The 27,407-nt window shown below is 38.6% G+C and overlaps 1 protein-coding gene across 13 annotated transcripts in view; it reads left to right on the forward strand.

The window, feature by feature from the left end:
• Nucleotides 1–23,616, forward strand: part of MRE11 (MRE11 double strand break repair nuclease) — a 76,952-nt gene extending 53,336 nt beyond the window's left edge. For 5 of the 13 annotated variants that reach the window (XM_045790778.2, XM_045790777.2, XM_045790779.2 and 2 more), the window contains 4 exons: nt 6,252–6,310; nt 8,750–8,817; nt 17,342–17,420; nt 20,443–23,616. In XM_045790778.2, coding sequence (XP_045646734.1) covers nt 6,252–6,310; nt 8,750–8,817; nt 17,342–17,420; nt 20,443–20,499 — 263 coding nt within the window. In that variant the 3' untranslated portion in view covers nt 20,500–23,616. The remainder of the gene's footprint in view (nt 1–6,251; nt 6,311–8,749; nt 8,818–17,341; nt 17,421–20,442) is intronic. The other 8 variants (XR_015726966.1, XR_015726967.1, XR_015726961.1 and 5 more) reach the window with 8 other exon arrangements.
• The last annotated feature ends 3,791 nt before the right edge of the window (nt 23,617–27,407 follow it).

Genomic DNA, 27,407 nt, shown 5'->3' on the forward strand with positions numbered 1-27,407 from the left:
ATCTCAGGGTTGTAAATTCAAGCCCTGTGTTGGGCTCCATGCTGGGCATGGAGCCTACTTGAAAAAATAATAATAATAATTTTTAAAAAGTTCTGTTGCTGTATTTTTTTTTAAAGATCTTATTTATTTGACAGACACAGCAAGAGGGAACACAAGCAGGGGGAGTGCGAGAGGGAGAAGCAGGCTTCCCGCCAAGCAGGGGAGCAGGGAGCCTGATGTGGGGCTCGATCCCAGAATGCTGGGATCAGGGCCTGAGCCGAAGGCAGAAGCTTAACGACTGAGCTACCCAGGCGCCCCTGTTGGTGTATTTTTTACTAAGTGATTATTCAGTACTTGAGGAGAGCCAACCGAGATTCTCATCTTGACTTCAAAAGCATGTTGTCTTTTAGAAAGTGGCGTCCAAAAAGGTTCTCTCCCATTCTTGGCAGGAGATAAAAAGCAGAGAAGGGGAAAAATAGGCAGCATAGAAAGGATCCAGGCAGAGTTCAACATGGAAGAGCCTTGTGCCTTTGAACAAATCACTCAGACTCCTAAGTTCGTTTACATAAGAGACTACGTAGTGGGTTGTTCTGAAGATGAAAGGCAGAGAGTCTGGCACATAGTAGGCCTTTACAAAATGTTACTTATTAGAAAAAAAAAAAAAAACAATGGGAGATAGAAAAGCAAGGTGAGGGGCGCCTGGGTGGCTTGGTCCTTAGGCGTTTGCCTTCGGCTCAGGGGGTGATCCCAGAATCCTGGGATGGAGCCCCACATCAGGCTTCTCCGCTGGGAGCCTGCTTCTTCATCTCCCACTCCCCCTGCTTGTGTTCCCTCTCTCGCTGGCTGTCTCTCTCTGTCAGATAAATAAAGTCTTTAAAAAAAAAAGGAAAAGAAAAGTGAAAAAAATACGTAGGGTTCCATGTTAAGTCACCAGACGTTGGTTAGCATATGACACAAAGGCATCCCCCCCCCTTTACCTTCCCCAAACTGCCTTTTTTTGTCCTGGCTTAACTATTTTATGTTAAGCTTTCCTTGGCACCAGTGGGCAGAATTAATCACTTAAAGTGAATCTTTGGGCTTCCATTTTGTTGTTAAGAAATGAACTATTAGTTAACTTGCTTTTTTTGTTTGGAGTAGTCAGTTTTTTCCTCCAGCTGGCTGTCTTTGGTGTTCTCTGGTTTCACTGAGGAATCTAGGTAGGAGATTCTTTTTATCCTGCTTAGGATTTATTGGACTTCATGAAACTGTGAATTGGTATCTTTCATCATTCCTAGAAAATCCTTTCTCTGTGCTCTTTCTCTCCTCCCTTCGGAGTCTTCAGTTTAAATAAATGTAAGAATCACTCTGTCCTCCCATGACTATTAATCTCTTGTATTTTCCCTTGTTTTATCTTTCTGTGCTGTTTTGATCTTCCAATTCACCCAACTCTTGTTGTTTTTTTTTAAGTAAACTCTAACCCCAACATGGGGTTCAAACCCATGACCCCAAGATCAGAAGTCACTTGTTCTATGGACTGAGCCAAGCAAGCCCCCCTGCCCATCTGTTCTTAAAACTGTCCTTTGAATTTATTTTCATTGTTTTTGATGGGGTAGAAATTCCACTTATTTCTTTTGAAATACGCTGTGTGATTTTTAAAAATCCCTGCAGATGTTTTTAAGCATATGTATGTGCATAGTAAGGATATTTGTTCTGTATTCTGTGTCTAATAACCCAGTGTCTGAATGTCTTTGGCCTCTTTTTATTGTCCCTTTCTGATTTCTCTTTCTTTTGGTGCTCATTTATGGTGACTTGTTTCATTGCATGTTTGTTATCTATTGTCCCTAAGAATGATCAGGAGGAATAATTTGGGATCAGGGATGAAGTTAAGTTCCCCCAGAGTCGATGCATATTTGTTCCTCCAGGCTTCTAGGGACACCGCAAGTCTTGGGCCACATTAAACTACGTTTAAATTTGTGACTTGAGGTTCGACCAGCTGATAATGCACTTGGAAAATCCTGTTTACGTCTGCTTCTCTCCTTAACCATTGGGGTCCCAGCTTAAGGTAGGGAGGAAATGCATCAGGCCCCCCACCTTGAGCCGGCCTTAACCTGTGGTAGCTCTTTCCCTCTCTCTACAGAGCTGTCAAAACCAGTGTGAACATTTGTCCAGGTCAACAGGTCTCCAGGGAAAAGGATTCTGCTTGCCTCTGAGTTTGAGCTTTTCTTCTGTTTTGGCCTGTTAATTATTTATGTGATGAGCAACTCAGTGCCATTAGAATTTTTTTTGTATGTTTGATGAACAGTTCGAGTTGCTTTGAGCAGCAGTGTTTGTCTGACAACCTAGCCCACAGTAAACAAATAACAGAGGTTTTACCTTTATTTTCTTTCTTTAAAACTCACATGTGGCTGCCTCCTTTGCATCTAGAACTTTATATCTCATGGGCTTTTTGTGAGCATTGTTTTTTTCACTTTCTACCCTCAGCTCCTTTCAGAACTACTATGCCTGTGAGACTTTTCACAGATATTCTTTCATGAGCCCTGCTGTGTTACCCATTGATAATGTGGAAGAAAGCTTCTGTTTGTATAGAGAAAACAAGAGACTAGTTACAGTGCTTTAAAATGTTCACAAATAATCCCTTTTTTAAAAGTAATAATATTCATTTGCAAAAAGTAAGCCAAATTAATATGAAACTTAATTAAGATTTCCTGAGTTATGTTTAGGAGAAGATCTGATTGTGGTGCCTTTTGCAGCAGATGGTGTGGTTAAGAACCTGGGCTTTGGAGTTAGACCTGGTATGGTCAGCCAGCTCTTCACTGGCTGGCTCTGTGCCCTTACACCACGAACAATGGCAGAACAGGGGCGGAGTCATTCTTTTTCATCATGGTATGGGTAGTGCCTGGCTGTAGTAGATACTCATTAAATACTTCAGAATGACTGAGTAAAAGTTACTTAGAGATTGGATAGCTTTAAGTTTAAAAGCATGCTTCTAAAGTCAGCCATTGGCTTGAATTCTGACTTCTTGATTTACTGGCTATGTGTCCTTCAGAACATTAATTAGGCTTTCCATCTTCAGTGTCCTCATCTGTAAGTGGGGTGATTGCATTTATCTCATTGGGTTTTTTTGAGGATTAATGAGAAAATATATGTGGACTATTTGGCGTAGTATGTATACGTATTAAGCCCCCAGGAGGCGTAAACTGTTTCTTTCTCTTCCATAAGCTTCAGATCCTCAGCTGTAAAATTGGCAGTGTAGTACTAACTCCACAGAGTAGTCACAAGTATGGGTGAACTCATGGGTGAACTCACACATTACTTAGCACGGGATTTAGTAAGAATCCAAAGAATGATTGCTGCTATTAGTATTGTGGCAGTGTTTAAGATAAACTTATGAAAATGGATGTTTTATAAATATTAGTCTAAATTTGTCTTTTATGTAAATTGATTTGGTCTGATGGTTTACAATTGAACTGTCTCTGACATTGGGACTTTTTTTGAAAAGTGAAATAGACTTTTTTTTTTTTTTTAAAGATTTTACTTATTTATTTGACAGAGGGAGAGACAGCCAGCAAGAGAGGGAACACAAGCAGGGGGAGTGGGAGAGGAAGAAGCAGGCTCCCAGCAGAGCAGGGAGCCCTGTTGCGGGGCTCCATCCCAGGACCCTGGGATCACGCCCTGAGCCGAAGGCAGACGCTTAACAACTGAGCCACCTAGGTGCCCGTGAAATAGACTTTTTAACACATACATGTAAAACATTTCTATTAGGTTAGATTTGGTGTTAAGTTTCTGACAAAATAACCATGGGGTACTAACTATAGCTACTGTAACGTTGGGACAAAAGCACCTTTAAAACTGAAACTTCCAAATCCCTATTGTAAATGGAGGTATGAAGAGAGCTATAACGGTATGATTCTATTATTACAAGCCCGTGGAGTGTAGAGATTTATTATTGTACTGGAATTTTATTGGGAACAGTAGATATTACACTTCCAGCCAGCAGCAGTTGTAAATAAGAGTTGACAGTCCAAATTTTTCCCTTGAAGTTTGTCTGCGGAGGATGGTGACTAAGCGCGGAGTCCCTTTGAAGGCTCTGCGATTGCGTGTAGTTTATCGTTGCCCGGCCACCGCTGCATCTGCGTCTCCTGCCACTGGCTACGTTATTTGAATACCTGCTACTTCTAGGCACTTGGCAGAACCGTTTCCGTTAACCACCTCTTTTTATCTTTGCAAAGATTTTCTTTTATGAATTATTATTAACACTATTTTATGACGTAGGAAAGATGTTAGGGTTCGAAGCCAACGGCCCGGAAAGAATTCTTGAAATGTCTTTGGTGCAAAAAGGTGGTTTTATTAAAGCACAGGGACAGGAGCCGTGGGCAGAAAGAGCTGCGGAAAGCTGCACGGAGATCATGAGGAATGGCCCATTATATACTTTCAAGTTGAGAGGGGGTTGGGGATAGTGTAAGCCTCCCAGGTATTTTGGAAATAAGGTTTCCAGGATCCTCAGGGGGCTAGCTGTTGTTAGGAAAGGTCATTTATTACTGTTTAGTAAAAACTCCGTCATGAGACCCTTCAGATGTATATTGGTGGGTCATACACTTGGGGGATGATTGCCAGCATGTATCTTGGGGAACAGAGATAAAGTTTCCAAAGGAATTTATCATAAATCATAAATTTAGGCTAGGGAGAACAATTCCTGAGTTTTCAGACTGCAAGAATTTTGGACTTTGTGGGTTTCTTTGAGCTTTTGGCTTTTCAAGGCCTTTAGTCTTTTTTTCTCCTCTTGCTCTGTTTGGTTTGGGGGTTGTCTTGGGGGAAAACATTATTTTATTTAAGAAACTGGTAAGGCTTAGGAGAAAATAAAACTCTAATTGGCAGTTTGAAATTTATTCTAGATTTTAAATATCTACACCCAATTCAGTGTGGGGGGAGTGGGATAGGCTGGTGGGTTGCCTCACGCCACTAAGCAATTCTTGGACATCAACTGGGTTTCCTACAATTTGACTCAATTCTGACACTGTCTACCCAGAGGTAGTATCAGATTCCACAGGATAAGAAGAGCTGAGTTCCACAAAATCGCCTCCCTCCAGTTCAGAGGCTAGTCACAAATCTAGCTGTGCTTCTGGCTGACTGGCTGTCAATCAGTTTCCCCTAATTCCCTCTTTGGGTTTAATTAATTTGCTGGGGCGGCTCACAGAACTCAGGAAACTGGTTTATTCACTAAATTACTGGTTTATTACAAAGAATACAAATCAGCAGCCAGATAAAGAGATACAAAAGGTAAGGTTGCAAACAAAGGACTTGTATCCTCAGAGAGTTTGGGGGCCAGCAGCCTGGCATGTGGAAGCATTCTGGTTTACCACCTCTAAGCTTGCCAAGCCCCTCTTTTAGGTTTCTATGGCAGCTTCATTACCATTAATTGATTAAATCATTGACTATTGGCGATTGAATCAACCTCTGTCCCCGTGTCTCCTTGGAAATCATGGGGGTGGGACTGAGTTCAACCTCCATTTCCCCATTTCCTGGTTGGTTCCCCTGGCAACCAGCCCCCAGCTTTAGGTTTGGTCCAAAAGTCACTTCATTAACATAGCAAAAGACATTTTCCTGGCTCTTAGTACTTAGGAATTTCCTAGGGTTTTAGGAGCTCTGGCAGAAATGGGGACCAAGACCAAAGACATATTTCTTATTAGAAAATCATAGTATCATGGTTTTGATCTTGGGGAAAGTAAAGGGTTAGCTAAACTTCATGTTCATAAGTTTTTAAAGCTGAAATGTAAAGATTTTAGTGGGAAGTTTTATCATAGCATAAAAGATTACGCTGTTTCCTAGGATTTCCTCTTCTTTCTTAGATACTGAATATGGCTAACACAGTAGAGGAGAATAAGAAAGCTGTTAGTGGAACCACATGGCTCCTAATATAGCCACAGGGAAAGGTACTGCCAACTGTAAGAGAAAGAAGACATGAGGAGGCTTACAATATATTTGGAGTTTAATCCATTAGATTTTATCCTTCATGTAGTTTCTATAAAATATTTTTAGTGTAGGTGTATTTATGAACATCACCTGTCATTATATTTGAATAAGCCAGGAAATCAGGAGACTAGCAGCTCGGCATTGATTTATTTGAACATATAATTCCACCTCCCTTTAGATTTTAAAAAATATAAATGTTTTATAATTGGCGATCATGGATTTTTATAGATAGAGCTTGCAAAATCTTCAGCTAAAGATACGTACAAATTTTTCTCAGTTATTTTAAGAATAACATGATGGATGTTTATTCTTTCACATTATAGCCTTTAAGTCTGCAAGACAGCAGCCATCCCGAAATGTTGCTACTAAGAATTATTCAGAGGTAAGATAAAAAGTTTTATAGTTGTGTGTTAATAATTTATGCTCCCCGCCGCATTATGAATTGTCAATTCTTTGATCTACAAAGTAAATAAAAGAAGAAAAAGTGGGGAACATTAAAGCTGGAAAGAATTTTATGGATTATCCAGACGAGGGCTTCTAGGATTTTTGTTTTTGTTTTTAAATACTGTATCTCATGATTAGAAATCCATAAGTGTATGTTTCCAGTAATATTTTCATGGTTAACAGTGTTGAGCCAAAAAGGTCCATGCATGAAATAGTAATATTGGAGACTGGAGTTCAGTGCAGACAGAAGTCTTATTTAAATCTGGCTTCCTTTTGTTACTTCTCATAATACTGTGGCTTGTTCGCTCATGGCTGGAGCTAGCCTCAAGACAAACTAAGCAGTCAGAGTGAAAGGACCTCTGTCTTAAGCTCTAGATTTAACATATAGGCCCTCTGCACTTCCTTTGGATTCCAAGATTTTATATGGTCTTGATGCTTCTATTACCTGCCTTTCAAGACCCACATGTCTTTACGCCTAAGGCAGTGCTCTTGCTTCTGTGTCAGGGTTTCTCAGTAGCAGCACTATTGACCAGATAAGTCTTGGACCAGGTAAGTCATACTGGGAGGGGCTGTCCACTGCAATGTAGGGTTTTTAGCAACATCTTATCCTCTGCTCTCCAGATGCCAGTAGCAGCCCCCCTAATTATGACAATCAAAAATGTCTCAAGATATGTCCATGTTTCCAGAATAATAGTTATTATCACCTCCAGTTGAGAATCCATGTTCTATATCATACCTGCCCCAGCAGCATTTTTCTCAAATTTCATTCTTCGTCTCTGAGTATGTGACACAATTGACCACCCTCCTTTTCCGGGAAACTTCTCTTTTCTGATTCTCATTTTGTCATTTTATCTCCCTTAAATTCATCTCCCCCCCACCCCTACCCCTTCTTCCTGTTGTTGCTGATATGTGGGTACCAGTGCTAATAACTTTTATCCTGAGCTCCATTTTATTATTTGTGTTCAACTGTTGCCTGCTGTCACTTGCAGATCATCTAAAAGCAAAATCAACACATCCACAAGGTAGCTTCTTTTCTGGATTTTTCTCTTGTAAGGAAGGAACATGAGTTCAGAAGAAACAAGTTGTGCTAAACCAGCTTTTTTTTTTTTTTTTTTTTTTCATTTTTTGATTGTGGTTACACAGTGGTAGATTGGAGGAGTGTTGAATACATTTGATTCCTTCAAGGCACATAAGACAATCTTCTGATAGTTTTATGACAAAATGCAGAAATATTGGCTGGATTCATAGCTTCTTGGACAACTACATTTAACAATTTTTTATTAATAGTTCAATGTCAGCCTGGAGGGGGAGATCTCAGGTGCTCTTTTTTCACTGTTTTGTCCTTGGCCTCATTCATTAAAGACATAGCAAATATATGTATTAAGTGTCAAGATAACACAAAATGTAGAGGGATAAGGAGTATTTTGGATGATAGAATCAAGAATAACAAATATCTCGGGGTGCCTGGGTGGCTCATTTGGTTAAGCGTCTGTCTTCAGCTCAGGTCACGATCCCAAGGTCCTGGGATGGAGCCCTGCATGGGGGGGTGGGTCACTGCTTGCGGGGAGCCTGCTTCTCCCTCTTCGCCTCCCTCTGCTGCTCTCCCTGCTTGTGCTCTCTTGGTCACTCTCTTAAATAAATAAAATCTTAAAAAAAAAAAAAAGAATTAACAAATATCTACTGGGACCTAAAACTAACAAATGGTGTTTAACCGGGATAAATGTAATAGAAAGATAGATATCCAGTACTTCCCACATGGTCTTACACCGAATTTTAAAGTGGAAATGGAACACTAATGGTCTGACTCCTCACTAGAACCCAAGAAAACCCCAGGCACTGTGTGCACATGACCCTGTGTGAGTCACTCACCAGTCAGTTTAACCGCATATTCCTCTAGGTACCCCGGCTGCCGTGGTGTCCAGAAGAAAAGTGAGCTCAGACATGTATAGAATACCATTTGTGATTGAAGAGTGACACTGGAGGGAGGTCAGGCTAAGCATCAGGTTGTGTTTGTTTTTTTTTTTTTTTTTTAAGATTATATGTATTTATTTGAGACAGAGAACATGCATGAGCAGGGAGGAAGGGGGAGGAGCAGAGGGAGAAGCAGACTCCCTGCTGAGCCGGGAGCCTGACACAGGACTCCATCCCAGGACCCTGAGATCATGACCTAAGCCAAAGGCAGACGCTTAACCAACTAAGCCACCCAGGTGCCCCAAAGCTTCAGTTTTAACAATTGCTTTTTATGTGGCTTCTGCTCCCTTTTCTGACTTTTTTTTTTGTATATTTAAAAAAATGTTTTTTGAGATGCAACTATTTATTTTTATTCAGATAAATTCTGTTCCCCTAAAAACTAGTCACTATTTTGTTTTTCCCTTAGGTGATTGAGGTGGATGAGTCCGATGTGGAAGACGACATTTTTCCTACCACTTCAAAAACAGAACAAAGGTAGGTGCAGTGATTTTCTGCAAGAAGAAACCTCTGAAAAATTTAAAATTATCCAGAACTCTACCTGTACGTTTTTCTATGCCATAGGAGTTTAACAGATTTATTTTCAACTGGTCACGTAAATAGAGAAGTGAAAAATAGAGCAAAGGCTCGTTCATAGAGGTGATGCAGCATTATTGTAGGTGTTTTCCAATGAAACTGAACCTGTAATTGGTTTCCTTTTGCCTTTATTACTCAAGGATTTTCCTGATGGAGTTCTGTGTTCTCTCTAATTAACAGGAAATAGTTTCGTGTTTTTTTTTAATATTTGATTTCAGCTTCTCTTCTTCATTATCACATTTTTACATACTGAGTTACACAGGGTGCTGTGCCAAACACTAAAAAGAGGACCACATTGATTTTTCCTGCCTTTGGAGTACTTGTGTGCTTTTTCCCGTCCCTTTTGGGTTTTGCTATTCTTGCTGTTAAGCCTGACTTGAAGCACTGTTAGCCTTTCTCTGTGTTAGTATTTTAGGTGGACGCTGCTTAACTGAAGCTCAGTTAATGAAAATTTCTATTTAAGAAAATAATCAGGAGCTTGTTTTTTCTAATTTACTATGTGAGCATTATATTAGGTCTGATGGGGGACAGAATAAATGTTTTAACATGGTTACTGCCTTTAGGTAACTAAGTTATAGTGGAAAAGAGAGATGAACACATTTCAATCCATTAAAGGATGATTAGTCAGTACATAATTATGTGTGAAATTTTATGATACAGACTAGGTGTGAGTGCTCATAGTCCCTTGGAAAACAGAGCAAGAATTATGGGCTATGAAAGAAGAAAAAGCTTTTCTAGAGGGAGTGACATTTAGCTGAGGTTTTGGGATAGGAAGCATCTGTAGGAGAGGGGTGGAGGAGGACAGCCTAGAGTAATGACCTGAGCTGGAGCTGTTAGCAATAAGGGGGAGAATGAGAAAAAAACTCTACCTCAGTTTTTCTCACCCTTGTTTTCATGATCTCAACCTTGTTTTTATTACCTAAGGATAAAAATTAAATTAGATTTAAATTAATTAAAATAAGAGAAATAAATACTAAAGAATGAAATTTTGCTGGGTAGGATTGAGCTTGGGAAAGGCCAAAACCATTGTAGTATCTCAGATTTTTCACCTACCCCATCTCCTAGAACCAGTTTTCTTCCTTGGGTGTGATATTGACCCCACTGAAAATGTAGGCTTTATGTGAATTAAGGGTCTGTGTTGGGAAAATTGGTATGTGTAGTTCCATATCCATATGTTTATTCAGTTACATGTTATGCTAGGAGTTAGGGGTAGCAATATGGAAGAAATGTCTCCTTCCTTCAAGGAATTTCCACTTTAGCAGTATGCTAATTACAAGGCACTAATAATCCAACAAAGTAAATGTTTTATTCAAGTGTAATGAAATCTAAAGGGAAGTGACACTGTCTTCTAGAATAGGTCATCGAAGACTTCACAAAGAAGGTAGGTAACATTTGGGGATATTCAACAGGTGTGTAAGAATGTTTAAAAGAAATTGTCCAGGAGGAAGAATTTCTTCTGCATTTCAAGGTCTTTCTAGCTGGGCGGAGAACCAAATTGACACGAGACAGATTGATAGGAGGAAATCAAATTTAATTTCGTACATAGGGGGAATCCACACAAACGTGGAAATTCCTAAGACAGACAAAATGAGGTATGTATGTCATTCTGAACTAAGGAGAAGGGGGTGTAGGGATCTTGGACATTAACAGGAAAGAAAGCAATTCACAGGAAGATGAAAGAGAGTAAATGCTTGGTAAACAAATGTTTACCACTCAGAATCAGTAGGACAGAGAGGACTTTGATCAAACCAAACAGCCTTGCTACGTTCCTCCCTGTCTACCATACCTAGTTCATAATGTAGTTACTTATCTATGGTGATCACTCTCTTCCTAGAACAGGTCCCAATATCTAAATCCTTTATATAGGCATTGGAGGGGAAAGTAAAGAGGTTTTTCTGAATCTGCTGAGTTTTTATTGCTTTTTAACTCAAAATAATAGTCATGCCAAAGTAACCCATGTTGGGGTCGCCTGCCCGTTGGCCCCTACAGAATTATCAGGGTGCAGCAATAAAGAGTAATGTCACAGGCCACAGACATCTGCTTTGAAAGGGAGATCAGGGAAGGTCTCTGAGGTCAGGTTTAAGCTGAAATCTTACTGAGGGACTTGGCCTTGCAAAAAGCAGAGGGAAAAGCACATATGGAGTCTCTTTCTCTCTCTCTCTCTCTCTTTTTTATTAGTTTGTTTTTTCTTTTTAATTTAAATTCAGTTAATTAACGTATAATGTGTTACTGGTTTCAGAGGTACAGGTCTGTGCTTCATCAGTCTTACATAACACCCAGTGCTCATTACATCACCTGCCCTCCTTAATGTCCATCACCCGTTTACTCCATACCCACACCTCCCTCCCCTCCAGCAACCCTCAGTTTGTTTCCCGTGATTAAGTGTCTCTTATGGTTTGTCTCCCTGTCTGGGTTCTTCTTGTTTCTTTTTTTTTCCTCTCTTCCCCTATGATCCTCTGTTTTGTTTCTTAAATTCCACATATGAGTGAGATCATATAATTGTCTTTCTCTGATTGACTTATTTTGCTTAGCATAATACCCAAGGTTTCATTTTTTTTCTGATGGCTGAGTAGTATTCCATTGTATATATACATCCCATCTTCTTTATCCATTCATCCTATTGATGGCTATCTGGGCTCTTTCTGTAGTTTAGCTATTGTGAACATTGCTGCTATAAACATCGGGGTGCAGGTACCTCTTGATATCACTACATTTGTATCTTTATAAAAATATATCCCCCCCGAGATATGTATATGCATATACATATACATATACATATACATATACATATACATATACATACACGTATATATTTGTAAGTACCTAGTAGTGCAGTTGCTGGGTCATAGGGTAGCTCTATTTTTAACTTTTTGAGGAACCTCCATATTGTTTTCCAGAAGAGTGGCTCCACCAGCTTGCATTCCCACCAACAATGTAGGAGGTTTCCCCTTTCTCCACATCCTCACCAACATCTGTCTTTTCCTGACTTGTTAATTTTACCCATTCTGACTAGTGTGAGGCGGTATCTCATTGTGGTTTTGATTTGTATTTCCCTGATGCTGAGTGATGTTGAGTGTTTTTTTGTGTGTCTGTTGGCCGTTTGTATGTCTTCTTTGGAGAAATACCTGTTCACGTCTTCTGCCCATTTCTTGACTGGATTTTTTGTTTTTGGGTGTTGAGTGATAAGTTCTGTAGAGGTTATGGATACTGGCCCTTTATCTGATAAGTCATTTACAAGTGTCTTCTCCCATTCTGTAGGTTGCCTTTTAGTTTTGTTGACTGCTGTGCAAAAGTTTTTATCCTGATGAAGTCCCAGTAGTTCATTTTTCTTTGGTTTCCCTTGCCTCTGGAGACATGTCTAGCAAGAAGTTGCTGTGGCCAGGATCAAAGAGGTTACTGCCTGTGTTCTTCTCTAGGATTTTGATGGATTCCTGTCTCACATTTAGGTCTTGCATCCATTGTGAGGTTATTTTTGTTTCTAGTATAAGAAGGTGGTCCAGTTTCATTCTTCTGCATGTGCCTGTCCAATTTTCCCAACACCATTTGTTGAAGAGACTGTCTTTTTTCCTTTGGATATTCTTTTCTGCTTTATCAGAAATTAGTACCATAGAGTTGTGGGTCCATTTCTGAGGTCTCTATTCTATTCATTGATCTTTGTGTCTGTTTTTGTGCCAGTACCATACTGTCTTGATGATTACAGCTTTGTAATAGAACTTGAAGTCCGGAATTGTGACGCCACCAGTTTTGGTTTTCTTTTTCAACATTCCTTTGACTACTCAGGGTCTTTTCTGGTTCCATACAAATCTTAGCATTATTTGTTCCAGCTCTGTGAAAAAAGTTGATGGTATTTTGATAGGGATTGCATTAAATGTGTAGATTGCTCTGGGTAGCATAGACATTTTAACAATATTTGTTCTTCCAATCCACGAGTATGGAACATTTTTCATTTTCATTTCTTTGTGTCTTCCTCAATTTCTTCCATGAGTGTTCTGTAGTTTTGGAGTACAGATCCTTCATCTCTTGAAAAAGAAACAACCTTGCTGTAGTTTAGGAGCCAGTGACTAAACCATGGAAAAGAAGGGATTTGAGATAGGAGTAGGAAAGGCAGGAGTACATCATGAGGCAGGAACAGTTGAGCAGGGTAAGGTATTTGGACTTTATTATACATGCAGGGAATCCATGGAAGGATTTTGAGAGAGTAGTGGCACCATCTGATTTACGTTTATAAAGGATCCCTGTAGCACAGGAGGCAGGGTACAAGCAGGCTGACCTGAAAGGAGCATGCTGTGAGTAGTCCCCAGAAGATGACAGAGGCTTGCACTGAGGAGTAGCAGGGGAAAGGAAGAGAGTAGACGGTTTCAGGGTATATTGGGAGGTAGACACGACAGAGGTCAGGGTGTATTGAATATTTGGAGTGAAGGATAATGAGATATCATGGTTGATTTCCAGGTTTCCTACTTGAATACCTAGTGCCATACACTGAGAAAGGCATAGAAGAAGAGAAACAGATTTTTGTAAGGGATGGTAGGCAGATAATCAGAAGTTCTGCTTTAGACGTGGGAAGTTTGAGATGCCTGTGTAATTTATATGAAGGAATTGGTTGTAGGCAATTGGATATATGAGTCCAGAGCTCAGATAAGAGGTTTGAATGATACCTAAATTTACTTCTCAACAGCATATAACTGATATACAGTTATTTAACTTGAAGCCATTGGAATGGATTATCACCCTAAAAGAGAAGTTAGAAAAGAGGGCTTGTGTTCCAGTACTTGGGTTTTAACTTTTAGAATTTAGGAAAAGTAGAAGCAATGAGAAAGACGCAGAAGAGTATGGGGTTGCCAAAGCCAGTGCCGGCCTTGGTAGAAGGAGTGCAAAATAGCAAGACGGGCTCAGGTGCCGGTTAGATTGTGTATTTGTGGTCTATAGTTGAGGATAATTGGGGTAGAATTTCTTAGTCTTGAGTTACAGTCTTAAATTTGAGTCCTATATTAATCAAGACTCCTTTGGTTCTTTGGTCCAATAGAAACCTAACACAAATTTGGTTAGGGAAAAGGAGATTTATTGAAAGGAGATTTATTCAGTCCATCGAAGAGAGAGAGTCCCTTTCAGTACCTGTTTGGTCATTCTTATCTTTGTGAATTAAAACATAAACAGGGGCACGTGGGTGGCTCAGACAGTCTGTCTTCGGCTCAGGTCATGATCCCAGAGTCCTGGGATCAAGCCCAGCTTTAGGCGCTCTGCTCAGCGGAGAGCCTGCTTCTCCCACTGCCTGCCACTCTGCCTACTTGTGCTCTGTCTCTCTCTATCAAATAAATAAATAAAATATTTAAAACACACACACGAACAAAAAACAAGTGTAGGTTTCCGAGTTGTTGTTTTTTTTTTTCCTGTAGTGCGTTAGTAGTTGAGAGGATTATAGAAGTTTACCTTGCATGAGGTCCTTATTTTTCATTATTGGGACTAATGAAAATACTATCTTAGTATGTTTGACATATATTTTAAGGGTATTAAAGAAAAGTATCTTGATTTTGTTACCATTTTGGGTTGTCTACTTTTCAGTAGAATAAATGTCCGTTGCTTTCCTATTCACTCGTAAGGTAATACGAATAACTGAATTGTGTATTCTTCTGAGCCTTTGCATGTGAATTAGCTTGTGTGGTGCTCACATGCACCCCAGGAGGGGGATGAAGCTACAACTACATTATCCCCATTGTCCCTTGGAAGAAAGTGAGGCACAGGAGGTTAAGAGACTTACCTACAGTGGCCCAGCCAGTCACACAGCCAGGCATTCTGCTCCAGACCTGTCTCTGCTGTCACTTCGGAGCATAATAGATTTACCTCTCAAACTGTTGTGCAGGCAGTAAGAACCATTTAAATGATGAGAGGCAATTTAGAAATTAACATTTTGGCAGCAGATCTGAAATCAGCCACGGTAGATTTGTGTTTCTGGTGACAGCAACTGAATGACATAATTTAGGCGGGTTTTGAAGCGTTATTTACTAATGGCGTGGATTGTATGGTTATTTTGATTATTTATGGTTCTTAAGCCCTACGACTTACTAGGTATGGGCCTTGTACAAGTTTTTTTCACTTCTCTGTGCCTCAGTATCCTCATTTATAAAATGAATATAATTATATTTACCCCATAGGGTTATGAGATTTAAGTGGGTTAATATTTATAAAGTGCTAAGTACAGTGCCTGACACACAGTAACAGCTCTGTAAGTGTTTATTAAATAAATTAAATAACAGGCTAGGGAAAATAGAACAAGAGTAACAGGAGGAATGGTAAGCAATAAAGGCACTAATATGTCTGGCAATTAACTTGAAAAAGGAAATAACTTCCAGTTGTAAAACTCCCTTCTGCCAGATGGGTAACAGAAAGCCTACTTTTCCCTGGAAAAGTTGTTGCTAACTTTGTCCTTGTACTAGGAATAAGAGGACCCTTCAGGTTCGATAGAGGTGGCAAATAAACTGAGGACCCTCCCTCAAAACAGCGAATAAGAGAAGACCCAGCCCCATGGGGCCAGGGGAGAGGAGCAGAGATTGAGAGGATTCCGTTCAACCTTGGAGTGGTGGAGAACTCACATTTTTGTAGCACCTGTTATGTGCCAGGCACAACATAAGGCTAATTTAACATGTTACCTTGTGCTTATAACGCTGCTACAACTGACTTCTTGGCTGAACAGCTCTAGACAGGAACTCTCGTTTATGGCCCCAAATGATATCTGAACAAAAAGGGAAAAAACTGACAGCTCCTGGCACTCAGTTTGACACACCCTCTCTATTTATTTTAGCCTTCCACATGAAGCTAAATCAAATTAAACCTTTTCTCATATCCAGGACAAGGCCCATTTATGCAACCCAGCAATAAAAACAGCATAACCATTTCTTTCCCTCCCCACTGTTGACTTCTAAGGATAGGGGATCCTTTATAGGTGAGATCTGTAGGTCTGTGGGGTTCCCTGATGCAGAACTCAGGACTCTTGCTATGATCAGATAAGCTACTGTCCATCATAGATGACTGGCTTGTTTCTGGACCCTATTGGTTATTTGGGGAGACATCAGAAGCAGAGTCGGGTTTCAGTGGGTGTTTCCTTCCATAAGCCCCCCCTTTGCCCAACCCCCAAAAAGAACGCATTCACCTAACTTTGCTACCTTGCCACTGTGGCTTTATGCTTTTGATGATCTGCTTCTTCCTGTCACAGATAGAAACAAGTCAGCAACTACGAGTTCCTGCTTAGGTCAAGTATAGAGAGATGGGCACACGGCACGTCCCAGATGGGTCACTTGATAAATATCCTTGATCTCTACTCTCAGAGCCATGTTGCCCTTCAAGTTTGCATGACAGATCCTCCTGTCCTTTACTTTTATGCAGAAGAACCTGTGATTTTTTTCTTTCCTTCTGACACATGACCTCTTGATTCTCAACCTCCTTGTCCAGACAAGACCTTCAGACGTACTTCTCTTGCTATAACATTCCAAAGCATGGTAATAAATTATTAGCTAATGCTGCTTTAAGATGGGAGTCAGCAGACTTTCTCAAAGGGCCAGATGGTAAATATTTTAGACTTTGCAGACCAAGAGGCAAAATTGAGGATATTATATAGGTATTTGTATAACCATTTAAATGTACCACATTTCAAAATGGGAAAACCATTCTTAGTTCATAAGCAGTAAAAAACCAGGCAGGTTGGATAGGCCACAGTGGCCTGATCGAAGAGGATTTAGAATTCTTACTGATAAAAAGACATATGAATATGAGTTCATTACCACAAGTTAGGCTTCATAAGGATGGGAATCATGATCTTGTTTGCTGATATTTCCCAGGACCTATCAGAGTACCTGGAAAAGAGCAAGCACTCAGTATATATTTGCTATTTGATTTGGATTGAACATGAATAATATGAGCAGTGAGGCAGCCCTAGAAAGTGGTGAGCCTCTCCTGAAATCCCTTTATCTTGTTACAGAAGCATATACTGGTATTTGAACACAAATATTTCAGTGTTAAAGTATTCCGGAGTGGGGGATGGTAGTAGAGGCATGTTAATGTATGCTAGGCACTATAATAAGCAAGGATCGGTGTAGTGTTTAATATATGTCAGGCACTGATCTAAGTCTTTTAGTATATTAACACAGTAAATCTCTGAAAAATTATTATCCTCATTTTATGGATGAGGAAATTGAGGCAGCGGGGCTAAGTAACTTGTCTGAAGCCACATACTAATAAATGACAAAACTGGAGTTCAGACCCTGGCCCCAGAGTCCTTTTCCTCACCATTAAGTTTTTACTGTCTCTAATGTAGATTGAAGGGAAGGTATCAGCTTTTTTTATTCATGGCTGCTACTAGAATGAAAAATTATCTTAAAAGGGCTTATGAATTCTCTGGTTCATTTTCTTTGTGTTTTCCATGTTTCTGCTTCAGGTGGTCGAGCACATCATCATCAAGCAAGCGCATGTCCCAGAGCCAGATAGCTAAAGGGGTTGATTTTGAATCTGATGAGGTAATAAAGTAATATTGTTAAATCTCATCTATTTTTAGCTGTTTATAAAATTTAAATAAGGACTGCTAAGCTAGTTGCTTGAAGTTATTTTTTAAAATACTTGCATTGATAACCTTCCTTTGAACTGTACTTAATGTTCAGAGTCGACAAGTAGCATTTGTTGAGTACCTGTAAATGTAAATACTCAAATATAAAAGGCCCGCCAATTTTTAAAATATGATATTCACTGAATTCCTACTTAATTTGCCCTATTAATTGTGGATCAGAATAGTTTTTCTCAGCTTCTGTCATTTATATTTGGAGAAGTGGTGATATTCTAGAAGTTTTCAATGTTACTTTAATAAAATATTAAGTACTCACTATATGCTTTACACATTTCATATATAAAATGTACGTGGTGGTGATTTTCATTTACAGAGGTGTTCAGATATTGCCTAAAGTGCCACATGGCAGGACGTGTGAAAGAAACTCTGATTTCTGTCTGGGCCAGAAAACGATCAAATCTCTTCTAACCTGAATGAGAAGGAATGGGAAGAGGCAGACTCAAGACTCGCCTCTTGGCTTTATTCATCCGTTGGTTCAGCGGCGTTAAAGCCTGGCCTTTCCCGTTCCGCCATGGCAGCCAGCTGAGGGGCCTTGGCTAGTTTTTGTTGAATTGCTTTCACATGTTTTTCTTAGCTCTATAATCCCTTTCATTTCTTTATTTTTATTTACTTTGGGGATTTAAAAAAAAATTTTTAAAGATTTTATTAGAGAGAGGGAGAGCGCACAAGCAGGGAGAGGGGCACAGGGAAAGGGAGGAGCAGACTCCCCGCTGAGCAGGAGCTGGATCCCAGGACCCTGGGATCATGACCTGAGCCAAAGGCAGACGCCTAATTGACTTGAGCCACCAAGGCACCCCATTTCTTTATTTTTATTTAAAAAGTTTTTTAATTGTGGTACAAACATATGGTGTAAAACTTGCCATCTTAGGGGTGCCTGGGTGGCTCAGTCCCTTAAGCATCTGCCTTTGGCTCAGGTCATGATCCCAGGGTCTTGAGATCAAGCCCCATGTTGGGCTCCCTGCTTAGCGGGGGTCTGCTTCTCCCTTCTTCCTCTCCCTCTGTCCCTGCTCATGCTCTCTCTCTCACTCTTGTACTTTTCTCAAATAAATTAATAAAATCTTTATTAAAAGGAATTGCCATCTTAAACATTTTTCAGTGTGCAGTGCACTAGTGTGAAGTATATTCACTTTGTTGTGCAAATAGATCTCCAGAATTTTTTCATCTTGCAGAATTAAAAATCTCCACCCATTGAACAACTCCTCATTTCCCTTTCCTCCCAGCCCCTGGTAACCACCATTCTAATTTTTGTTTTTGTGAATTGGACTCCCCAAGATACATGCTGTCAGTGGAGTCACAATATTTATCTTTTTAATGACTGGCTTATGTCACTTAGCATAATGTCCTGCAGGTTTATCCCTGCTGTAGCATGTGACTCACACCTTTCATTTTGAACTTCAACTGTTGCTGTCATGTTCCTGTATCCAGCTGTGGTTTTGAGCCAGCTTGAGGAGAGGACTCACCAGCAGTAGGCTGCAGAGAAAAATGGCAGCATAAGCTCAGGCTCCCTGTGAAATACCTACTGTGTTGCCTCCAGGAGGGAAGCAAGCAGTTGTGGACCCATTTGTTCATTCCAAGCGTCTAGATAGACATGTTAAATGTTAAAGATTTGTATATAGTTCATGTTAACTGCAAAGAAGAACAATTAGCAAATTATTATGCCTTAAGTTGGATTTATCTCTGGTTTTTAATAAGTTCTGCCTTTGTTAATAGCAGAAAATGAATCAATAAATGTGAGTTTGTATTTTTCAAGGCATTCATTTCTCACTAGAGATAGCTAACTTAGCTAACATTTGAATTTGTTGATGGTGATATCACCAACAAATCCTAATACCAAATAATTATCCCTTTTTATTAATGTCTTAAAAGAATCATAAATCAGGGGTGCCTGAGTGCCTCAGTCGATTAAGCATCTGCCTTCGGCTCAGGTCATAATCTCGGTTCCACATCGGTCTCCCTGCTCATTGGGGAGCCTGCTTCTCCCTCTCCCTCTGCCACTCCCCCTGCTTGTACTCTCATCGCTCACTCTCCCTCTCAAATTAATTAATTAATTAATTAAAAAAGAAAAAAAATTTACAGGCAGATTTGCTTTCTTCTGAATATTTAGCTAGAGAATATGTAAGAATCAATTCTAAGTTATCCTCATCAAATTTTATAATTTGGGCTTACCTGAGGTTTGTTAGTTTTCCTACTCTTTAAGCAAATTACTAATTCTAATATCTGGTATTCCTGTCTGCTCTTACTATGCATATAATCTTCAGCCTCATTCCAGCATGAGAACTCTTCATACTGCATCTTTTTCCAGAAAGATATTTGGAAGATTGATTTGCTGGGTGGTTTTTTGCAGCAGCCTGAGAGTAGCTGTTTACTGCTGGCATGAAATGAGTAACAGGAAATAAGAATTATAGCTATTTCTGAGTTAGGTCATGTGCCTTCATTATTTTGGGGGGTGAGTTTCCAGAACATTAGGTAACACCAGTAATAAAATGTAATTGGAAAAAAACCTGTTCAAAAAGCAAACAGAAATGACTTGAAGAGTATTAATTTTCCTGGCTTACCCATACCTTATTTGCCTTTATTAAGGTTAATAATTGAGAGAAATACATATGGTATATATTGTAGGGATACACACACACACACACACACACACACACACACACACACACATATCAGGATGAATTATTTTCAGTGCTTGCTAAGAATTTAATTGACTTATTTCCATGGTGAAATAGCTACTAGGGAAGGGAGGAAAGCTAAATGAACAGACTATTCATATTTATAAAGGTAATAGAATAATGAAAGTCTTCTTGTGAAAGGAGGAAATGGCTTTTATGGGTATTGTTGTTTACCCGTGAGCATATCTGTCTTGTCTGAGTGAAGCATGGAGCAGTCACTCACATAACATTTGTATGTCATTTCAGGATGACGATGACGATCCTTTTATGAACATGAGTTCTTTAAGAAGAAACAGAAGATAATATATTTAATATAACTTGGAAGTTTTCAAGATTCAGGAAGAATCAAAACATTGCAAGCTAAGAGTTTACAGTTGACGATTTTTAAAGTATTGCTGTTAACTAAAGAATTTGAAAGAGACTTACTTAACAGGGAAATTTAATGTAAAGACTTGTGTTTTTGAGTATCATTTCCTGAACATGACTCCTTTAATTGAGAAGCTTCCTAGCTCAAGGACATACAGGATAATACTGGTTCTCCTTATTTCTTAATCTAGTTGTTAACATTACCTGGGGCTGCTCTATAAAATCAGAATGTTATTTTCTTCACATATATTAGTGAACGTCTTATGGAATGAGGGCTTTGCTTAAATACCATTCTTGAGAGTAAGGATTAAAAGAAATCTATCACTATATGTTTCTGCTTCATGATCAAAGACTATGAGTATTTTAATGTAGTTAAGTTTAGCCACAGTTGAGGAAAACACCTTATAAAATTTGACCTCTTTATAATTTTAATAATTTCTAGAGATTCTGGATTTCCTGAAGGTAAAACAGTCTTTGTGAAACTGTGCCTAAGCTCGCTGTTCATTACTATGTATTGTTTTTTTTCTAAAGCTTGTGATAGTGTCCACCACTGAGACTTTAGAATGTTAGAGGCACCTTATGCTTTGAAGAATTAGATATATTTGTATTAAAAAAGAGAAAAATCTCAGATTTATTGTTTTTGATTTTAGTTGTTTTTAAAGGTTTCTTAAAGATTATGTTTTAAAAGATTGTGTTTTAGTTGTTTTAAAGGTTTTTAAAATATTGTGTTCCCATCGGGTTCCCATTAGTCATTTTCTTCATTCTTCATGGTTCTCTCTTTCTCTTATTCTAGCGCTCTCTCATCTATTTCTACAAGGAAAAGTTTAAAAAAAAAACCAACCTAATTCTTAACTTTATTTTTCTTAGAAAATATTGTAGAACTTTTTCAGATAGAGTAATTAGTTGAACATTGGATTAGATTAAAATATTGAAATATAACTTCTGTGGACTATCTGTGCCAGAATTTCATATTAATAATATTTTATCTTAACATCAGACATGGCCAGTTCCGGAAATCTTAATGAAGCAGCCTTGTTAAGTCCATTTTTTTTCTCCCATCCAAGTACTGACCAGGCCCAATCCTGCTTAGCTTCCACGATCAGGCACATTGAGGGGGTATGGCCGTGGGCAAGCTTGTGTTTCTTCACTGATGTTCAGGGGAGGACATAACAATTTGACCTCTTCAGATTTAAGTTCTTCTTTTCATCTCTGAGGTAGCTGTATTTAAAGACTCCTTAGGGAAGTCACAGATCGTGGTGGTCCAACAGCCTGACATTTCTTCACTTGTAGAATTAAATACTTGACTGAGCAATATTCATGATTACTGGCATGGTCACACCTGGACTATGTCAAATTATAAAAGAACATTTGCATGTGGCTTTCTCCATATTATAGCCCTTTGAAATGGCCTTGGTCAAGAACTGGGATATAACATTCTGTGGGATGTTGGGATAAAACATCTGTTTTAAATATTTTTTAAAAAACATTTTCTGTACCCAACTTGATCATAAAGATTAGGTGAGCAGACAGCATTAACTAAGTGAAAGCGTTGTCCTGTGAAATATTCTCAGGTACATGTCCCGACATCTTTACTATTCCCCACAGAAGTGAAGCCAGGAATGAGAGTTGCTTTCCATGTGGAGTGGAAGACGGTCTGGGTGGCGGCATCTGGGCAATGTAGCGCTGCCCGCATGCAGGGCAGTGTCAGCTCATGGCTCTTCTCTCCTGCCACCAAGATGTGCTTGCCTGAGGGTCATCGCAGAGCAGACAGTCACGAAAGCGTGCTGACAGGTTCTTGTGAAGAAAGACGACTTTTTCTCGAAAAATTGCTCCATGGTATGACAAAGGTACTAAATGTCGTGTCGATAGCTCCTAAGAAAGGTGATTCCATGGCAGTTAGAGAAGTGAAATTCTCAGCAAATCCAAGTCATTTTGTTAACAGTTTGTGTCACTTCAATATGGTAAATAAAACATGAAAGAAAATCCTTTCTGATTGAATATTGTTAACATAAATATGCCATACAGCTTTGCTGTTCTGTATCTATGCCATAAAATCTAGGGTTTTCTGGGTTTTCAGACACGTTAGTACAGGTGTGTGTAGGTGATTCCAGACGATCGCAGAGCACGTGCAGTTGCTCTGGGAGGCCGAGAGAGCAGCGATGAAAACATTCCGAGGGAAAAATCCTTCCTTCATTTACCAAAGAATATGCCTCTTTCTGGTGTTTTGTTCCTATCATAAAAATATAGCAGTGCATTTACAAGGTTAAGAATGCATTGTAGTTCTAGGAAATTTTAGGAAATAGGACTGGTGCTTAGAAAGTTCAAGCAGTTAGGCATATGACTTAATTCAGGTACATAGAAATCGTTTTTTTCTCCCTAAAGTTTTAAAATTACAGAGTACAAAAACAGACAAGTCACGTGGTTTAATAAAGAATTACTGAGTGAGCACTCATGGCATCTCTATGCAGGTCAAGAAATAGACTCACTAGTGCCCCGGAAGCCCACTGAGTGTTCTCTCCAGCTAACCAGTCTTGACTTCTGTCATTGAGAAGCTTTTATTTTTGCCACAAGGTGGTGCTTCCCCCGTTAGATGGCAAATGGGATGGTGCAGCAGCAAATCTGAAAGGAGGAGGTTGGTATAGTTTTGCAGCACATTTGGAACCTATGCACTAATACTGAGCCTATGCAGTAATACCAGATTAGCCTTCTAATCTTAGATGTAAATTGCTTTACAGATTTCACCTGGCTCCGCCCGTAACTAAGGAAATTGCCCGTTTGATCAATTTTGCAAGTATCAGTTCAAGAAGAAACTATTTTATGTTTTAATAAACAAAGAGAAAACCCCTTTATTAGGAAAATTAAATCAAAAAGTCTCCCATTGTAAAATTTGTCTTTTGAAATGTACTATATTTAAAAATAACTTTTCCCCAATGTACTCTGATTTTTTAAATCTATCATGCATTTAACTCATGGTGTTCTGTAGCTTTTAAAGCTAATTACCATTAAGATTATTGTAAAAGTTTTATAGAATAAAGATTTGTGTTCTAAGTCCAACGAGCTTCCATATTCTTGAATGAAAAATGTCTGTATTTTGTCATTTGCTTATCCCTTTTAATCCTCTTTAACTCAATGTTCATTAGCTGGGTCTGAAGACACTAGAATTTTAGTTTGATCTCTGTAAAGCCAGTTGAATCTTGAACATTACTGTTCGTTCACTAGATCCAGTTTTAGCTGTTCTTAAATTATAAAGGCAATGTATATTCTTTAAAATTCAAAAATCGGAATATGTATTAAAAATTGTGTATTTCCCTGTAATCCTCTCCCCAGACTTAACTCCCAACAATTAGGTACATATTTCTCCAATTACTTTAGCATGATTACTGACAAAAATTGTTGAATTAGAACCCCCAATTATGTATTCAAATATTTTAGTCCCTGTATCAAGGTGTATTTTCAGCTTGGTGCTTGACATGCTGATGTTTCCACATCTGCTTTGTCAACCTCTTTTAGTTAAACCACCATTGTCTGTTTTGAGGACTAACTGCTGCTTTTCAACGCAGGACTGAAATGTTAGCACTCCATTTGGGTCAAATGCAAGAATGTTTAATCTGTGTGCCTTGCTATCAAAAGTGGTAAGATGATTTTCAAAGGGCTCTTGGCACGTGATAGTTGATTAACTGAAAGAAGCACAGTGGGTATTAGGCAGGTTGACCTGCGCCACACTCTTCTGCTGCTTAGAGCCACTCTGCAGTCCCGATGATTCACGTGGACGTACCAGCGTTACTGCATTAAGTACCCTTGATCACATCTCCTGTTTAGTTTCAAAGGTTTCGTGTTTATTGTATTTAAAAATCAGTATTTGCTCAACTGTAAGCTTATAAATATAACTCCAGTCTACCTATTAGTGCATTTGAATTGATTACAGGGTGTATCTGGACATGGAGCAAATTGCCAAAGGCAAAAAGCCATTGCTTAATAGGGTGAGAGGCACAACTGTGTTTCTGTTGGTCCTATGACAGTCTGGAAATAGGATGCCTGAAATGAAGGTATCCATTTTGCATTTATTAAAATGCCTTACTATAAATATTGAAATCAGTCAGTCCATCTATCCATCCATCATAGACAAAAGCCCCCAATGATTTAGCATCCCAGTCTCGATACAGAGTTTTTTAGTAATGGTTTAAAGCTATATCATGGTTTTTTTTTTTTTAATTTTAAAAAACATTTTATATGTATTTGAGAGAGAGAGAGCACAAGCGGGGTGGGGGAAGAGCAGAGGGAGAAGGAGAAGCAGACTCCCTGCTGAGCAGGGAGCCCATTTGGGGCTCAGTGCCAGGACCCTGAGATCATGACCTGAGCTGAAGACAGACACTTAACCAGTAAGCCACCCAAGCACCCCTAGATCATGTTTTTTTAATTTTTATTTTAAAATAATACTGAATTTTGTGGAAGATTTGCAAGAATAATAGAGAAGTTTTTTAACTTTTACTCAGATTTACTAATTTTTAACATTTTGTCATTTAAAAAATTATTCATATATGTGTGTATATTACATACATACACATTCATATGCATACGTGAATATGCACACACATAAATACAATTTTTTTTCAGTCTTTTGAGAGTAGGTTTCAAGGAGTAATGCTCCTTTCTTTACCCCTCATACTTAATGTATATTCCCTAGGAGTAAGGATATTATCTTACATGACATCAATACAGTTAGACTTTCAGAAAATTTAACATTGATTTAACACTAAATTTTTATTTATTTTATTTTATTTTTGAAAGATTTTATTTATTTATTGGACAGATAGAGACACAGCGAGAGAGGGAACACCAGCAGAGAGAGTGGGAGAGGGAGAAGCAGGCTTCCTGCTGAGCAGGGAGCCCAACTTGGGGCTCGATCTCAGAACCCTGGGATCATGACCTGAGCCAAAAGCAGACTCTTAACAGCCACCCAGGTGCCCAAAATTTTATTTATTTTTTAATACTTTATAGTCCATATTCCAATTTTGTCAGTTGTCCCAATAATTTCCTTACATAGTACGTTTTTTCCCTTTAATCCAGGATTTAATTTTATTTTTTCATACCTAGAACTTTTACATGCTTCCAGAAGTCTAACCATTCAAAATGTGTACTCAGAATCTCCCTTCCCTAACCCTTTCACTCCTTTCTGCTCTACCAACTGTAGGTAAGCAATTCCATTCTGTTTACTCTTTCTGCATTTCTTTTTGCTAAAATAAGCAGTTTTGTGTATTTTTAAATTTTCCCTTCTTTCTTACACAAAAATGTGTGTGTGTCTGTGCGCACGCGCACTCTTTTTTTCCTCCCTGAATAATCTGTGCTGGAAATCATGTCATTTTACAAAGATCCTCTTTTTCATAGCCACATAGTATGCAAATGCGTTTAAATACCATAGTTTACACTATCATTCTCTCATATTTGGGCATTTAAGTAGTTCCAACATTTACAATTACACAAATAATGCAGTAATACTCATCTCATGTGTTAGTATTTTGATGTTTTTGGAAGTATATCTTCAAGAGTAGATTCCTAGAAGTTGGAGTAACTAGGTCAAAGAGTAAATGTATATGTAGTTCTATTAAACATTGCCAAATTCTCTATTCTAGAGATTGCACCATTTTGTAGTTCTGCCAGCAATGTGTGAGACTGCCTGTTTCTCCACAGCCTTGCCATCAGAATTTATTGTCAAGCGTTTGATTTTTTGCCAATCTAATGGATGAGTATCTCACTGGACTTTTAGTTTGCAGTTTTGTTATTATGAATGAAGAACTTGCAAAAACATGTTTAAGGGCCATTTTTGTATCCATTTTTGGTGAATTGCCTGTTCATGTGTTTTGTCCATTTTTCTAAGGTTTTTAGTTCCCTTTTCTTTTTTGATTAAAAAAAATTTATATTAAGGATATTAGCCCTTTGTCTAATAATGCCAATTTTTTCCAATTTGTTATTTGTATTTTGATTTTGCTTATAGTATTTTTTGTAATGCACTAGTTTATTTTTAATGTAGTCCTATTTTTTTTTCTTTCTTCTTTCTTTTTTTCTTTTTTCCCCGTCATCTGGACTTAGTTAGAAAGTCTGTCTTTATACCCAAGTTACAGAGGAATTTGCTCATACTCTTTTTGTATGCTTATAGTTTCAAGTCACTTGCTGCTAAGATCCTTTATTTAGCAAGTAACTTTCTAGGTGTCGTATAAGTAGTGTGGTCATCTTCCCCACACAATTTAAAGTAGATTTTATTACTGGTAAGCCCTTAATTCCAGGCTGGTCGAGATCTGACTTTTACATTTAGATCCAACTTGTTTACTTCACTGTGTATAACTCTTCCTCTGTGATCGTCATATTTCAAACACCACAGACTTCCTTGATTCCACTGCCCGCAAGCTGAATTTTCAACCGTAATTGCTAGAATTTGTCTTTATTGTTGTACTAACTTTCTAAAATAGAAATCACAAAATTAATATGAGAAAAGACAACTTTTTTTCAAAGCTAATGACCTCAAGTGACAATTAAAAAAAAAAAAAACACTTTTCAAGAGTGTAAGATCGACGATAGTTGTTACTTACATCCTATGAAAATGAGTTGCAGATCCAGTGATGCATTCTAGAAATATTTTTACTTGGCATTATTTAAAAAACAAAAAAACAGAAAACATCCTTCCTCCCTCCATAAGATACAGTGTTAACCAAATAGTTTAGATACCATGCTTAATTTTCTTTCACTTTCTAAGGATCTGATTTGAAACAAAGCACACAGCAGAAATAAAAGAGAAGTAGAAAAAATAGCTCAATAGCAATTAAGAGCATAGACTTAGAGCTTGTGCTAGG

Source organism: Ursus americanus, chromosome 16, assembly GCF_024610735.1.
Source record: "Ursus americanus isolate L20-20 chromosome 16, mUrsAme1.1.p, whole genome shotgun sequence".
In the NCBI taxonomy this organism is placed as follows: domain Eukaryota; kingdom Metazoa; phylum Chordata; class Mammalia; order Carnivora; family Ursidae; genus Ursus; species Ursus americanus.